Source organism: Numida meleagris, chromosome 12, assembly GCF_002078875.1.
Source record: "Numida meleagris isolate 19003 breed g44 Domestic line chromosome 12, NumMel1.0, whole genome shotgun sequence".
In the NCBI taxonomy this organism is placed as follows: domain Eukaryota; kingdom Metazoa; phylum Chordata; class Aves; order Galliformes; family Numididae; genus Numida; species Numida meleagris.
In genome coordinates this window covers 13,889,129-13,906,243 of record NC_034420.1, presented here as the reverse complement: position 1 = coordinate 13,906,243, position 17,115 = coordinate 13,889,129, and the positions used below count along the sequence as shown (strand labels likewise).

Here is a 17,115-nt window from a genome sequence, read left to right as displayed (position 1 = left end):
CCTGCACCATGATGCACCAGCCTGGCAACTTAGCAGGGACCTGCAGCCCCCACAGCAACACGCCAAGCTGTCAGTTCAGGAGCCAGTGTGCTCACTTTCCAGCTGTCTCTGCTGAGAGGCACAGTTTTACAGAAGGATGTAAAAATGAGGCTTCAGCTGCAGCAGCTTCATTAAGGGCTGCCTCAGCACCAGAGCCACCACCAGTGGCAGGCTGCGCGACTCGGAGCTGCCTGAGCAACACCCTGACACTGCAAACACAAACAGCAATACTGAAGGACTCAGCACTTGTTTTTAAGGGATGGTAGAGGGGGAAAAAAGCAGGATAAGGAACAAAGATATATGACAATAAAGGTTAAGGTATTTTTATTATAAAAGTCTATACAATGAGCACCAGACATAGCAATGCAATTACATCTGGTTTAGTTATATATATATTCCGTATCTATATATCCATATAGATATATAGGTTTTGCTTTTACCAAAGTAAAACTGTTATATCACAAAATGCCTAATTCTACCATTTATTTATTGCTCAACAAGGATGGCACAAAACACACTCGTAGCATAACTGTTGCCATGCTTATCTACTATACTGAATAAACAGCCAAACACTGCATAACAAACACAAAGCAGCTGTTAATTCTGAACTGGAATCAGTCTGATCACTCACTCACTTATAAAAATATTGGAATCATATAGATTTAAGCATTATAAAGGAGGAATATATTATTTAAAACATTTAAATAGTGCATATTGACATTCTGCATGTGGTATATAAAACACAAACATTCATGTACAACGCTATACAGTACACATTAGTTTCAATGTTTGGATACACCCGTGTCTGCAGACTGATAGAAAAGTAACTGAAGTGTACATTGCACAATGAAACTGGATCAAATTGATAAATGGTCTCAAGACTAGTTTCACCTCATCATTCCCTACGGTCCCAGATCATTTTGCTGTTAAAAACAGAAGGCATACCACCAGTGCTCGATAGTTTTAGTGCTTTTCGTCTGAATTCCAAAGTCACATGCCTACAAGCAGAATAAAACAAAACAGGAAGTATTCTACAGTACACAGATGAAACCTGAGCACTAAAATGCTACGTTCAATCTATTTCATATGCTTCATGACAGAATAGCAAGTCTGTGAGGTTACATGCTAGCCACTTTTTACTTTGAGAAAGTTCATTTTTGGTCTTTCATAAAGCAGTGTGAATAACAGCTATGTTGACATTAGCCCGTCATAAAAACATGCAGTGAGAGCAGGTGCATGCAAAACATGGCCACGATCAAACTGATACACTGAAGGAAAAAAACGGAGAAAGCACCAATTAAAATTAACACTTAAGATTTCGCCAGGTCAAGAACAGCTGCTGATGGCTGCTGCAGAGCACAAAGCTAGCTAAATCATCATTCAGCACAGCAGATGTGATACTCAAAACATTGTTTAGTTTCAACTCTGAAGCTAAATCATGCAAGGCCCATAAACTGTTTTGCTTATATCGTAAAGATTAGATATTTTTGTTCTCCAACTGTAAAACAAATCCGTGATAAACAGCAGTAATTCCTTCACTCAAACCCATCAGTTCACCCTGTGGTGCGCGTTAACTCTGCTGATTTTAGCCCTTGATAACGTATTTATTTCAGGTACTGTGGATTTTGAACTGAGCTAAGCCAGCGCATTTCAGCTGGAGCTACGCAAGTCCGAGCAACATCAGATTTCTCATACACTGTAACGTTCATTAAGCTCCTCAAATCTTCTCAAAGCGGAGATGCAGTATCCAATTCAGACAAAACACTGTGCCACCACCAGCGGATAAACAAGAACCGATAAAATTTACGACAGTAACGTAAAGTCTTGTAGGCAGCAGGTGATAGAACTTTTCAGTTTTCCAAGTTTTAAGACACTAAGTAAGGTCACTTTCTTGTTTGTCCACTGTCAGCTTTATCTAGGAGGAAATGTGACCACTAACGAGCAAAATCCATAGATGTTAATCATTACTGTAATAGATGCAATTTAGATTACTAGAAATTAAAGTTGTTCCACAGCAGTTCTTTGAAAGAGATTACAGGCTGGCTTTTAAATGTTCCAGGAAAAAAAAGAGATGTATTTTTAATTTGCTTTTTTCCCCCCCCTACAATAAAATAGGCATCAGGAGTACTTCGGTATAGCATTACAGTATAAATAATTTCTTCTATAATGCAAAAGGTTGGTAATAAAAGTCTCAGAGCTCTTGAATGCCAAAGAACAAAATGCTATGGTTGTTTTGGAACAAGATGGATGCATCCAATACAGAAGAAATGGATGGAAACTGTGTTTGCTAAAGTTGGATAGCGCAGTCTCAAATTTACAGATCTTATTTGCTCTCCAGACAGAACCTACTTACCCTTCAAACAACTTAGAGTAGCACCACAATAAAGTGCACAGACCATATTCTTTCAACAGTGCATGACAAATGAACATAAGCTCTTAATAAGTATAGTGGTAGTATAAGCAAAGTGTTATTCAATGGTTTGGAGGAACCTAAGTTAAATCGATTTTGAAGAATCTTGTTTGCTGATAAGGACTTCTAACAGCCTAAGTTTGGCTTTAATTTTCTTGTACTCCCTGTACTCATCAAGCATTGGAACCCGATCTTCTTTCTGGACATTCCTGTAAAAAGAAACACACGTAAATGTCAAGAAAATCCTCCACGATGCAGTAAATCAAACACAAGAGCAGCGCCATGCAGTTATCTTAAGAGAGAAAAAGTTTGCCAAATCATTCATCAATAACAGACCACCACATTTTAGGTCCTTGTTGTTACAATTCCCATCACCTAAAAAAAAAAAACTGACTGGATAGCCCAGCAGAATTTATCCAGCAGTTTAAAAATCATTCTCGTAAGTTCTGCAGTTTTTATTAACAGGATATGAAGACTTTCAATTTCAGGTTCTGTGTATACATCAAACACAAAGCCAAGTAAATTTAAGTGAATCTAAATTTTCACTCTATGTAGACTGATTCACAAATGGATAGCAGAGAATTGGTCTTAAAATAAATTAGTCTATTAGTAAGATTTATTTTTAAGCCAACCATTCATTATTAACTTTATCATTGGCCATTAAAGTCAAAAGGAGTTGTGTCTCGAATTCAGCAAGCGTATGACAAAGCCACATTACTGAAATTTATATGACTAATCGTCCATGAGTTTTTAGTTAAATGAGAAAACAATAGAAAGTGTATTGAAATGGGTCAAGAAAATGATTGCCTTAACACGTTATTTTTGTTCATGAGGTGATACACCTTGAAAAAAAACTTTGATACTTCTTTCATTTTCATTATTATGCTTTACAGATTAGCATATGACAGATGTAACAGATGAGACAGAACTCTAGAGCAGGCTTCCTCCAGTATTAAAAACACAAGAATGTTATCTCCCTCAAGAGACTGTTCATAGTGAAGATCAGAACAGATCCTATTTCACTTGGCAAAATTCATAAAAAGCTGAAGAAACATTTGGCTATAAAACTGAAGCTGCTGTCTAGCATCTGCTTTTCTGCTAAACCAACCTTCCGTTCTGCTGATAAAACTCCTCTTCAAATTCTCGTAATGTCTTGCGTAGCTTCTTCTTTTCAGCTCTGGCTTTCCACAGTTGCTCCAATAATTCAGGCCTGAGAAGAAAAAGACTGTTGGCCATGTAATAAAATTTAAATTCTTCAAAACTTGCTCAAAAAAATTGAGCTAGCTGAACTAATACTAAATTCACCTTGCTTATAAGGAATATAGTATCTGATTGTGAAATGCTGAAAACGAACTAGTAGTTAATAAATGGGTGTAACTTTTTCTGCTCTCTGCACAGCTCGAGTGGGTTGAAGAAGATTTAGAAGACATTAAACAATTCTCTGAATACAAAAAGAACTTAGTCAGACATGTCAGGGGAAATAATGCTCACTCAAGTCAAACACCTTTGGAGAAATACTGAACATGTCATTCCTTTCCACCCAGCATCATATCTGGTATCATGATTAAGTGCAATCAGTACAACTTCTGTTACAGAACTGGTCATTTCTCATTTATACACACATAGAAGCAGCTCGGGTGCTTGTCAGCCTAAGGTCCCGGGTCAGTTTCTCTTGACCATCTTCAACATCGGACTCCGAGTTTTCAACCGGGCTTAAAACAGACTGTGTTTGGACAGCAGATTTTAAGATATCGTTCAGGTCTGCAGACAAACCATCACTTTCCTCCTCTTCTTCCTGAAAGAGTAGGCAGAAATTCAAAACAAATACAAAGCATTCCCATTCCCTCCCACAAGGGCTGGGAAATACATTTTTGAAGAAGTGTACTGCACGCACCTTAATTTCTTCAAAAAAGTGGGCAGTTTCACCTTCAATGATGGGTTGTAGCATCTGCCCCCGCCTCTTGGTTGATGGTGAACCCTGCAATATTTCAAGCTTGTTAATTATATGCAAATAGACATTAAATGATGTGCATGGTCAGCATTCTGTTCAATTAGCCTAATACCTAAGGGTATGTCTTTTTCCCAAAAGAAAAGGCTACAAACAGACTTACAGAGCATGAACAAAACGGCCTTAAAATCCAAAAACTCAGATGCTCAGAGTATCCTTGAAACAGAAATCAATATTGCAGTTTATCATTTATGTAAAAACAACTGAAACTCTAATACTCTTCTTTGAATTTTCAATCCAAAGTAATCGCCCTACATGTTTTGAACAAAATTCATAAAGCTCAAAGACATCTCTGAAATTCACGTTCACTCCCGTTCCTCCTAAGTCATATGTAGATTACAAAAATGAAGCTACAAAATGTCTCTGGCCTTATATATCTTCTGCCATGAATGTAGGAGGAGTAATTGTGCCAGCTCCTCTTTCTAGACCGCTCTGAAGCCCAACAAGTGCAAGTGCTATGTAAAAGTAATCTATTGCTCAATATCAATATCCTTTGAATTTCAGCCTAAGCACATGCTGCTGTGAGGTACGGGTGCTGTTGTTAGCTGCTTGTTACACACATGCCATTACGCTGAGCTCATTCCTTATGTCTGGACAGCATAAGCACTTTCCACTGATGGACTGTTTGGACAGAAGGTAAAACACAAACACACAGACAATGACCTGCCAAAGGACTTCTGTTAGTGAAAGGAGCTTCCTGCTCCTTTGATTTCCATACAGGCTTCAGCGTATATGATTAATGTCCCACGATACCCTAACAGATATCTAATGGAAGCAGATGTCATGTAATTTAAAAAGCAATTATTGAAATACCTGGCATAAAATATAGCCTACCTACAAGCTACCACTGAACCGTTCCTCGTAATTGAAGAGCTCCACTTATCTGTCTTACACATTTTAAAAGCAAGGGTCTGTGAAATATTTTGCCCATCACCTACAGCAAGAACGGGAATGGTGTCACTAAGATCTCTTCTGAATTTAAAATCCTTTCAGCTGAATATTGACCATCACGTTGTTTCACAGCTTAAAAAAACATTCATAAGACTATGGATAACATGATATGCATCTCACTTGAAGAGCTGGATTTCTGATATGAGAAATAAGACAAAACCCAACCAGTCAAGAACACCAAAACCAAACTGTGGCTCCACATTCATGGAGAAATGCTTAGGCCTATCAGAACAAGTTCTGTGTTTATGGAATTCAGAAAGGGATACTGACATCAAGTTGTCCTTAAACTGAAACAGGACAACAATTTAAATCATACTCTTTTTTTTTTTTTTTAACTGAAACAGCTATTCCATTTTCTATATGGATTTTGTGCCATCTGGAACTGGTTTCTTTATCTCAGTGTTCTTCAGCTTAAGGAGGTGGTTAAGAACAGTGAGAGTCAACGTAGACTGCAGATTAAGTTACTGCTGAGTAAGCCACTGCCCAGTTATTTAAATCTGATAGAAAACTGTCTAACTTTATGCAGTCCCTTCCTTCTAAAAGGGTCAATAGCTAATATCAAAATTCCAAGTCTGAGTCAGCATGCAAGGGAACAAAGACAGCTAGGTAGTTGTCATTCCATAATTGCTTTACAGGTCACAATAAGCAAAGTTAATTCAGTCATTTTGCACAATAGGGAAACTTTTCTTCCTCATCTCTTGCAAGAGGGGAAAGAAAGGAAAGAAAAAGCACTGCAAGCTAGAAGGAAATGAAGTGAAAACATGATGGAAGAGGAGACCATGTACAGATGCTGCAGACAGGTGTCAATAACAAGTTTCTCACTAAGGAAACAAAAATGAATGAAGTGATTCTAATGGCCATCCTATCACTCTTGCCTCTGATGACAGTAATCTGTACTACAGAAGAGAGGCAACCTTCATTGCAAGTGGCATTACTCTTCTCTGGAAGACTAATACAGTACACACTGTGGATCTGTACCTAGCACAGTGACTTGCAAATGACTCAGCCAAGAAAAGTTAGAACAACTTGTTTACTTCCACTGGGAGCCATTTACTTCCTCAGAGCTGTCAAGGTAACAGACAGACTTGAACTGCTCTGTTCTCAGCAGTAAACCAAATGCCTTAACTAAAACAACATCTTCTATCTTCCAAAAGAAAGACGTGTTTTATGGAATGGTATTACTAGCTCTTCTAAAGCCATACTAGCAGTTCAAAAGGGGAAAAAAATATAAATAGCATGTTTTACTCACAAGAATAGGAGTAATGCTTGCTCTAGTTAACATTTGTTTTACAAGTCTGTATCTGTCATAAAGTGGCTTCACAATATGTCTTTCTTCTCTAGTAACCTAAAGGCAGAGAAACCACAGAATTAATTATACCAGTCACTGAATAATATACAAGCAAACAGAAAGCATTTTGCTTCTCATGCCAGGCCACATACATTCCGGTTAGGAACATAAAACTACTTTGTGTGTATGAAATGGAGTTTATGGAAAGAAAAGGAAATAAGCAGGGGTTTATTTCCCCTCTTACTTTTCACTTTAAAATTCTATTAGAAAAATACCGAGTTAAGACTTCTTAAAAGTTAGATGAGCTTAAGTAGAAGTAAGCCCTCTAAAGATCCTTAGAAAACAGGCGAAAAGGGACCAAGAGCCATGGGAGAAGACTGTGCAACTAGCAATGATGATGACTCTACAGAAGTGACAGGGAAAAAAAAGATGACACTGTAGAGAGATTTTGTCTGATACCTGATTGTACTCTCAATTCCTGGCCACTATGTTTACTAATAACAAAGAAACTTGAAGGTTATTGTCAACAGTTACTGACTTTTCCTCTAAGGGGCTCATAGAGTCAGCACCATTATCACCAATACCATTATTCTTCCTAGGCTTTTATAACTGACAGGCTTGGTCAGATGTACATAGTGGTGCTGATTACTAAGTTGGTGCACAAAGTCCAGAAAGCTGATAGAATGATAACTGGAAGCATCTTCTGACTGGACGAGCAATGCTGATCATTGCCCATGACTGAAAACTCAGAACTCTAAGTACTAGCTGCTAGTTAGTTCCTCCAACTTCTGTATCTCCAATCATATAAGATACATGCCACATACTTCAGAAAAAAGGTGTCTCTGAATTTTTGTTTCTGTGAAATCCATAATAAACTTACAGACCTTTTCCTAGAAAATTCAATAGTGTTTGTGCTTTTTTTTTTTTTTTTTCAAAAAAAATTACTCTTTGCTTCATAGACAAGTATGGCACCAACCTATACAAATCACTTTGCAAACTCCAATAACCCATTGATCTGTGAAAAAGGGTCTATGTAACGAATCAATACACAAATCCTAATTTTTGGAAGTCAGTGCAGTAGTTTCATTTGATGGCAACATGGAAACTGACAGATCACTGATTGGAAAAATAAACAAATTCTGGTATTACTCCTGCACAAGAAATACCATTGTCTAAGTGTACACTGGCACAGTTTGATGAAGTAGAAGAGGTATTACCGGTCGTCCATGTTGACTTTCATAATACAGGAGACTTTTCTGGAGAGATGTTTTCTCTTCTACCAAATGGTCCTTTGTCATTTTCTGTTAGAAGAATAGTTCATATTAATCAAACAAAAGTCACCTCAGCAGTTTTTCTACTGTATCAGCTATAAACGCAACTTAGCCAAAAACTTAATACCATACATCCCACCTTGATAGATTTAAAGCAGTTCAATATTGTCATCAGATACCACAATCTTATGCTTACTTTTATATCTTCCGGCAAACATCTCTCAACTCGTTTTTCCTTTAATCTTTTCAAAATGAGTTCAAGCGTCGCTTCCTTGGTGGGCTTCTTCTCTTTCTGCACAACCCGCATCTCATCTCCGTTTTCTTCATCTTCTTGGTCAAGAGAGGAACCAAAGCTTTTCGGAAGAGTGTTGCTTCGTGGACGTGTTTGAGGTATGAATTCTCCATCTGAGCTCTTCTGCTTTGCGTCTGAAAAGAGAAAAACTACTTAATCCAAAGGTTTAAGAGAACCGATTCCCTGAGTTGGTTTAACTGCAAAATAAGGAACACAGCCGTTTGCAAAGTTTCTCTTCTAAAAACAAAGCCACAAAAATAATTTGATTTTACTTTTGGAATAGATCAGAATCTAGAAATTAAAGATTTTTTACTGTCTGTGGAATTGCGCTGAATGAGTTATCACTTCTCTTTTAGTCATACGTATAATTTGTTTTTTGTACACAACCAGAAGCACAGCATTCCTTACCTTTTATCTGCTTTCTTAATTTGGTAAGGTCAGTCATCCATTTTAAAACTTTTGGATTGGCTGCAATATCACTGTAGGAGGGCTGAAAAGTAATATAAAAGTTTTATGTAAACACATTAAAGATTATTTATAAACATTTCATAAAATACGTGGCAACATTTATGGCAGCAAAGATGACTAGAAACATCAGTGCCACTTAGCACAAGATCAGATCTCAGTGCCAACATAATGAACATTTGTGAAAATAAACTTGAATTGAGGCATCAGAAGTTGAACCAGAGAGAGGCAAAGATGCTTTTGTCTCTCCATAGGCTCCATCAAACATATCCTCAGTCTCACTAACTGAACGTCACCATCTGCCCATCTTCAGGCTCGGGTATTGTGGCATGTTTTCCTCATGTTGTTGTTGTTCAGTTCACTTTTGCAGATAGCAGCATATAACAAAACTACTCTATGAGCTCACAGTTAGTTTTGCAGTGATGAAATACAGAAAGTAACTTCGCTCTACCACGGAGCCATTTATCCTGAATAAAAGCAGCAACTTACCTTACTGTTTTTCTCTTTTTCAAATTGTTCCTCAAATTGCTTTATTTTTTTCTGTAATTTCTTGACAAGCTGATAAGGTGTCTTGTCTTCCCTTTTGTCATCTTTTGAGCTGAAGGATGCTCTTCGTGTTCTGTATTGAAGACATTTTAAAATGTAATTTCAAATAATTAAGCCAGTGCAAACAACTGTGTACTGGACTAGCAGATGACTAACTTGTTTTGGTTTTCTTTTTCAGTTCATAATACATTCTTTTCAGGTTTTCAGTCAGAGCTTCTTAAGTACTGAATCAAAATGCTACCATCCCCTGCCTTCAAGATGTGATGTTATTTTCTCCTCACTAACTTCAGTAATATCCCTAACAGAAATAGCTCTTTGGTGAAAAACACCATTTGAAATTCAAGAACTGTCAATTGCATTGTCATTAAAACACTCAGATCTTTTTGGTGGCTAAGCCACTTACCTGCATTACTAGATTATCTGTACTTCTTGAAACATTTCGCACAGAACACAGCCTAGTCTAGAAGCTACCACTGAACAATCCATGGTCATTAGGCAGCTGCTCTTATCTGTCTTAGATAACTTAGTAGATGCTTATCTTAAAAATAACAATAATAATATCTCTCATCTAATCTGTTTGATTTACTAATACATTTCTGCTGTATGCAACTCCAGTTTTGAATCACCTTTTGCACTTGTTCAACTCCTTAACCTTTGTGCCTTACGAAAACTCTTCAGGCCTAACCGTAAGAATTTTCTAGCACGTGTATTACACAAGGTGCCTAGAAGACATCTTGATGCAGCTAGTGACATCTATGTAAGTCAAGATATTAGAAATACTAATCTAATTATCTGCTAGTGTAGATCCTTATTAGTTTCAGAATGAGAACAGCTGTTAGAATCAGCACTTTTCTACAGGTCAGTCTTATGCCTCATTTTAATAGTACTCATCAACTGTGGCCTGCCACTAACTGGAGAACATTTGGGAAAGTATCTTTTGTATCAATAAACTTATGGCAGAGAATTAGAAATTCCAAAGTTGGTCTTTCCTGTTCTGAACTTTCTCATTTTTATGGGATTATTTCTTCCCTAATAAGCACGGTGATTTTTCTCAAATGGCTTTTCATATTAGTAGTATTAGGAAGTGAGGGCACAGGTTATTTACAGCTTTGGAGGACCACACAAATAACTTGCAGCTTCTTTAATTGCAACTCAGCTTCTACACACTGGGTTAAACTGGCTTGATCCTCTAAACCAGCAAGAGAGAACCTTCATTGAAGGACCCTATAGCTTCACTGTACCACTGTCCCACCTCTTTCCCTCTAACAGTGGATACTTTCCCTTAACCCTTCCAAATGAAGGCTTTCCACAGGCCAAATGAAGAATCTTCCCAGTTTATTACTGCATGTTTTTGTTACAAGGATTTTTTAACTCAGCCCTCTTTACTGGGAGTGGATATAGGAAACAAACCAGAAATGATGCAAAATGAAAATTAATACTCGTGCAACTGGAAAAAAAAGTTACATAAAACCATATCAGCACCCGGTAAAGCCTGGTAAACAAAGGATATAAATAGTGTCTTCAGATCAGGAAGTGTCATTACAACAGGTTACCAGAAGCCCAGTCTGAATGCCAGGGAAATCTCTGTCCTATTATTATACTCTTTCCCTAGGCATCTGCCAGTGGCTACTTTGAGAGACAACTATCTCAGATGAACCTCTGGCCTGACTCAATATGGCAATTCCTGAGTATGCAAAACAGCCAAATGACTACATTATGACACATTTGACCTTGGTTTTCAATTAATTTATCGTACCATAAAAACTTATGAGGTTTTTAAGCAGCTGAATTTTCATACTGGAACTAACTGCCACAATACCCACCAAATTGCATTAAAAGACATACCTAGCAAAAGAAAGTGCTTTGGATGAAGAATCTAATGCTTCTGGATCATGTAAGAAACGCTGGCTTTGCCCAAAATCCAAACTACGATGTGACAATATCGGGTGACAGTCCTCCTCCAGTGGATGATTAGTCATTCTTCCAGCCTGGGGGGAAAGCTGAGCTTCTCCAGATTCACTGTCTTCCTGCCAAGATTTGAAAGCAGGAAATGGATCTGTAAGATAAAGGGAAACAAAATGGTACTTGTCTGTTAACAGAACTATAAAGAAGAGTCGAAACAATTGTGTACGCGATAGTCTTGTATGCTATAAAGGATGTGGTGCCATACACAAAGTGAATAAAAACAGTGAAATACATCAGAAAGCTACAAATTCTGTCATATAACAATTTAAAGAAAAACATACTGAAATGAAGTATGCACACTAGGATCCCTTTTTCAAAGTGTTTCTTAGGAGTACGCATTTCCAAACAGTTCAACAGTGTAAGAGAGCATTACTTATTTACTTATCAGAAATGTTACGTTAGAAGAATATACTTATTGGCTGTTGCAATGTAGTGCTGTGGAAATTAGATTTCATGCCTTACATGTGAGCTTTGAAAGACTGTCCTCTTAATTTTGAACAAGGCAAGCCTGATAATACCTCTTCAGGTACAATACCACTTACTTAGCCTTTTTAAAGGAGTGTTGTTGGTGTGATTGTTTTTGTTTGTTGCTGTTGTTTGTCTGTCTGTTTTCTAATATATGTATCATTTAAATTCATCTTGACACCACTGAGAAAAAGAGATTTTTTCATTTGTGGAAGGAACTTCTTTCAGGCAGGGGATTCCAAAACAATTTTTTTTTTTTTTTAATAAACCTTTAAAGAGTTGGTTGCTGAGATCCCTTACAATTCTCAACTATGGTTGTCTTCCCATCTAACTAAAAGCTGACAAAGCCTTCCAAGTGCTTTAGTTGAAAATCCCCCAGTTCCCTTTCAGAAGTTTGCCTGGTATTTTCTAGTCCAAATCAGAAATCTTGAAAACTGGGTTCAAAGTGTGCAGAACAGTAATAAAACCCACAAAGTAATCTTTGAAAAATAAAGAAATAAATGGTAACCCTTGTACCTGCTTTCCAGATTGCATTCACCAAGTATTACAGGGGTTTTGCTTAAGGAGTTTTTTGGTGAGTTTTTTTGTTGTTTTTAAAAATAAAAAAGCTAGAATCTTGTTTGCTTACGCAGTACAAGATACAAGAAGGGGGGCCCTTAAGGTGGAAAAAAATTGCAAAGTCAGAACATTCCCAAGCTAAGGGACAGCAGGTGAAGGGTTAGTTAGAAAGCAAACCATAAACTATCAAAAGGCAGATAACTGAATGTATGGCGAACCATACTTACCCTCCCCTTCTCTCTGCAGATGCATTGTTTTGAAATCAATGAGGGGAAAAGTGATAGGGCATGGCGCTAATAAAATGAAAAAGAATGGCAAAAATACTACAGTGAACACACAGCACAGTCAGAACAAACCATACATAACATGTAAAGCAGGAAGATACAGTACCAGGGAAAAAAAATCCCACATTTGGAGCCAAGCTCTGAGCACTCTCAACTCCCAAACAATTTCAGTGGCAGGTAAGGATGCTCAGGCCTTCTTAAGTTTGAACTGTTTACCGTCAAGGTTTACAGAACTGACACAGGAACAGTAAAGACTCACTGCCGTTTAATAAGAGTCTCATGCATCTTCACATTAACAGACAAGTTCTACATATAGTTTTGCTCGCAGCTTGTAAAGATACGGCAGTAATTTTCAAAAAAGAGGACAAATGCAGAAAAATACACTCAAACACGGGCTAGCCAATCTGCATTTCTCCCCTATTAAAGCAGCAAGCATTTTGTGCTCATTTTCAAGAACCCCACTGATTACAGGTCTTTAAAGTTGCCATCCCATAGGATTTAACCATCCAAATCCTTTGGAAGATTTGGACTAGTAGATTTCTTTGCAAAGCCAATGTAGTTAAACAGAACGCCACAAGGACTTGAAGTGCCTTAGAAGGCTGAGATCCTAATACCCATTCTCAAAAGGACTGAAGAATAGCCAAAAGTGAAAACTTCACCACTTGCAAAATGCCTTGATTTTACTACTGAGAACCACATAATGTAAATTTATATAGCGATATGCTACATTCTCTTCAAAGTAAATATCATAAAGTTATTTGGATAACTAAAACCAAAGTAACTTTTATTAAAGAAATAATGAAAATGGAATCCATAAGTGTACTGAGAACATGTATTAAACACGTACTAAAAGTTCACACAGAGACTGTAACAAAACATGACATGCAAGTAAGCAATGTAAATACATACTGACAACATAAAGCAAGTACTTCGCAACTGCAAGTAAGTGAGTCAAATTACAAACACCATCATTTCTAAAGGGTTAAAAATGAAGTATGGATTCATGCAGGGAATTCATTTGGAAAGCAGCCAACTTTGGTGACAAATTAAGTTATTTTAAGTTACCACTGTTTGAGCTTCGGGAGCTTTACATGCTGACACGCTACAATTTCACGTTGCACCGCTGTACCTCAAGCGTACGTAGCTTACTTACTAAGTTTAATATTTCCAACACAGAAGATAAAAGTGACCGCATTCATTCTTGGTTACTAGTGCCTTATTGATGCTTAATGATGACAATTTAAATGCATCTCAAAAAAATAGCTGTCACTGGAACTGCCTGTTGGGAGTTAGACATAATCCCTGGGTAGTAAATCTGCACTACATCTACCATTCTGCATCGGAAATAAGCGGACTGGGGTCATCCTCCTGTTGGTGACAGTTCACAATATTTTAAACAAACTAATAATTGGACTTTTCTTTGGTAAGGTGTAGATTGGTATCAACACAAGGGAAGAAGAATAGCAGATAAGGAACATGTAAAAAGACAAGTACTTCACAAAGAAGATTATCAACAAGTGCTTCGCTGTGGTTAAAGTACAGAGAAGTTATGTTTTTCTACAAGTAAAAGGACAGTTTAAAAAGTCATTTCCACACAACAGAGCAACAAAGTTGAATCTAGTCATAAGTTTAGGGGCTTGCTACACCTGAAGGCCATAAGGAATAAGGTCATAAACGTGTATGTCATACTTTTTGCTTTCCCAGAAATCATACTCATTGGTAAATTGTACTTGAAAATTTAGGCTGTTTCAAGTTGTCCAGCGACAAGGAAACCAATACTGGACATTTCTGATACTCAAGACAAGACAACCAACAGACTTCTCTGACTAAATCAAATGTGAGTGGCCATGCTTAGCAGTTTAGCGATTTTAAGTCAAATTCAGCTAGTATGAGAACTTCAGTAACTCTGATTGAAAAAAAAAAAAATTCAACATGAATATCAATTGCATCATAAAAATCAGACAAAGAATTTATAAGGACTCACATAAGAGAGAGTCCAGAGGATCTTAACTCACTTGAAAAATAAACAACTTTTTTTGTATGAAGCTTAGGCTCTTTTGCTTTCTTTAGCTGCTTTTTAAAAAAAAACTATATATATATATTTTTTAAAGTCCTTTCTAAGTTGCAGAAAGATCTGAAACAAGATGGAACCTATGCTATACACAGTAAAATTGGCCAAGTCACATAGGAATGTTTTATTCAGATGAAGCTAAAGGAAAATCATGTAAGTTATCAGACTGCTTCTCCTACTTCATAAAGCACTTCATGTATTCTTACTAGCTGAGTATATTGTGAATTAAAGGGCAAAAATTACCTTCCCATTTGTCACCATCAGCTGCATTCTTCAGATCTAGACGTGGTACTTGGACACTCAAAGATTCCTCAGGAACATAAACGTCACCATCCCCTGACACCTCTGAATCAGTATTTGCATTGAGATCACAAGCTTTGGTACTTGAATCCTGTACATAAATAACAGCACAGAACAATTTCATTCTTATTTAGCAACTGAAAACCAGTTAACTGTTTAGTGCTACTTCTAGCACTTCTGGAAACTATAAAAAAAAATTCTTTCCTTACTCAAGTAAGGTGCTCCCATGTTCTAAGAGGAACTGTAAACAAGCTTCTTTTTCCCTTCCCACAGTATTAGCCAGTTACTGGCATAACAAAAGTATTTCTTACACATGATGCATAAGTATAAGCTTGCTGTGTTGCCCAAAATTTCCAAAAAGCCAGACAAGATCTGACAGAGGTTCTGCAATTTTTGTGGCCATCCAACCAACATAATATAGATTACTGAGAGCTGAATTTATTGGAATTTTCTGGCATGTCTATATTTACATTTATAAGATGCTGTACATATAAATGAAATTATAATCTTACCGGACACATTTCTGAAGATATTCTATCATTGCCATCAACCAAAATACTATTTTGCCTAAAAACAAAAGAGACCCAGTTATCATTTTTAAACGCATTTCGTTCTTAGGTACAGTATCCAGTTTTAGCAGATATGCGATTGATTTCTTTGAAGTGATCACTAGAACTCTGGAGAGCAACGTTAGGTTGTTTGGGGTTGACACTGGCCCTCTGTTCTTCCCAACTTCCAACTGACAACAAGCAATTGCACTTAAAACAGTCCAGAAACAAAAACAGCTCAAACAAGGAGTAAATATTTTGAAACAACTGAACTCAAACTGAAAACACCAATCAGTGCTGAACTCAATTGCATATGAACTTAAAATTTTCTGGCTAATTACCGTTACCAGCATTAATTCCCAAATGGTTGAGTGATACACTGTGCCAAAATATTTTAAAGAAAATAATCCTTTTTCATTTCTCTTGCCAAATTGGTTCTCTTATGTTCTCAAAACTGAAATTATACATTCTGCCATGTGAGTGATAAGTGAAAAATTCCTACCTTTCACTATTATTTTCTCCATCAACATCTGCATCTTTATCACATTGTTTCAATAACACATCTGCAGGCTGTTGGCAAAAAGTACATTTAGAAAGATTTAAGAATGGCATTCCCAGCTGAAAATACTTCTGTAACCGTGGACCACAAAAAAAAGCCCTCAAGAATGAAAAACACAAGTTTCTATGCACGGGTAGAAATCAAACTATCTAACCAATGCAATACTTTCAAAGCGAGGTCAACAATTCAGTGCATTACTCACTAGAAGACCAACAGTGAAATCTCTATCTTCAGACAAACCATGATTAAGATTTTAAAGCTTGGTTGTTTTGTTTCTTTTAAGGAAGACACCGCCACCATCACTGCAAATTGTCAGAGTGTGAGTTTTGGGGTGACAGGAAATACTGCCACGACTCTGAGTTTCAGAGAGAACGAAGCTGGATGCAGATTTGGGCTTAGCATTGTATGAAATGAAGCAAGGCTGACTGACTTCCTAAAAGGAACTTCTAATCCCCGTTATTAAGTAAAACAGCAACAGAATTAGAAGGGGATGAAGAAATGCTGGCATTTCTATGGCACCATCTCACAGAACAAGTTCAGATTAATTAACATCACCATTTTGTACACGAGAAGTTGGTACAAGAAGATTGCTTTGAGTATTTAAGCCAAAGCCCAGTATTTGCTTTCTTTGAGAAGCGTCTTCTTTGGGAGAATGTAATTGGAAAAATGTTTTATATCCTTCTTGAATAATATGTTACATTTTATTTCAGATTTTAGAAATCAGCTCTCCCGGCTGATTTTTAAAGTGTCTGAAAATAATATTAAGAGTTGTTCTGAGCTCAAATATATGTAGCATTCGACAGTTTTACATGGCTACATATTTCCCTTTATCAGACATAACTCCATCATTCTCTCAACATTATTTTGGTCCTCAAGCCAAATTCCAATTCAAGAAAACAATTTCTTACTACAGTGCACAAGAGCTTTTCTGCCCTAGAGAATCACGTTTATTGTAGCTGCAGAATCAGTTGCTCCTCATTCCATTTCAGACATAAAGGAAAGCTCACGTACAGAAGTTCATCTTTACTCTCCTGCAGCCCCTATGCCCATCAACAAAAGCACATCTTTATGTGACCATGCAACACCCCAGCATCG

The 17,115-nt window shown here is 37.1% G+C and overlaps 1 protein-coding gene across 5 annotated transcripts in view; it reads right to left on the bottom strand.

Annotated features, from left to right (window-relative positions):
* FAM13B (family with sequence similarity 13 member B) overlaps positions 339–17,115 on the bottom strand; it is a 43,921-nt gene continuing 27,144 nt past the window's right edge. For 3 of the 5 annotated variants that reach the window (XM_021410753.1, XM_021410754.1, XM_021410757.1), the window contains 14 exons: positions 15,964–16,031; positions 15,426–15,480; positions 14,857–15,004; positions 12,486–12,551; positions 11,116–11,326; positions 9,214–9,343; positions 8,668–8,749; positions 8,164–8,393; positions 7,914–7,997; positions 6,658–6,753; positions 4,344–4,427; positions 4,072–4,244; positions 3,558–3,659; positions 339–2,658 (listed from right to left, as the gene is read on the bottom strand). In XM_021410753.1, the coding sequence (XP_021266428.1) occupies positions 2,535–2,658; positions 3,558–3,659; positions 4,072–4,244; positions 4,344–4,427; positions 6,658–6,753; positions 7,914–7,997; positions 8,164–8,393; positions 8,668–8,749; positions 9,214–9,343; positions 11,116–11,326; positions 12,486–12,551; positions 14,857–15,004; positions 15,426–15,480; positions 15,964–16,031 (1,653 nt within the window). In that variant the 3' untranslated portion in view covers positions 339–2,534. The remainder of the gene's footprint in view (positions 2,659–3,557; positions 3,660–4,071; positions 4,245–4,343; positions 4,428–6,657; positions 6,754–7,913; positions 7,998–8,163; positions 8,394–8,667; positions 8,750–9,213; positions 9,344–11,115; positions 11,327–12,485; positions 12,552–14,856; positions 15,005–15,425; positions 15,481–15,963; positions 16,032–17,115) is intronic. The other 2 variants (XM_021410756.1, XM_021410755.1) reach the window with 2 other exon arrangements.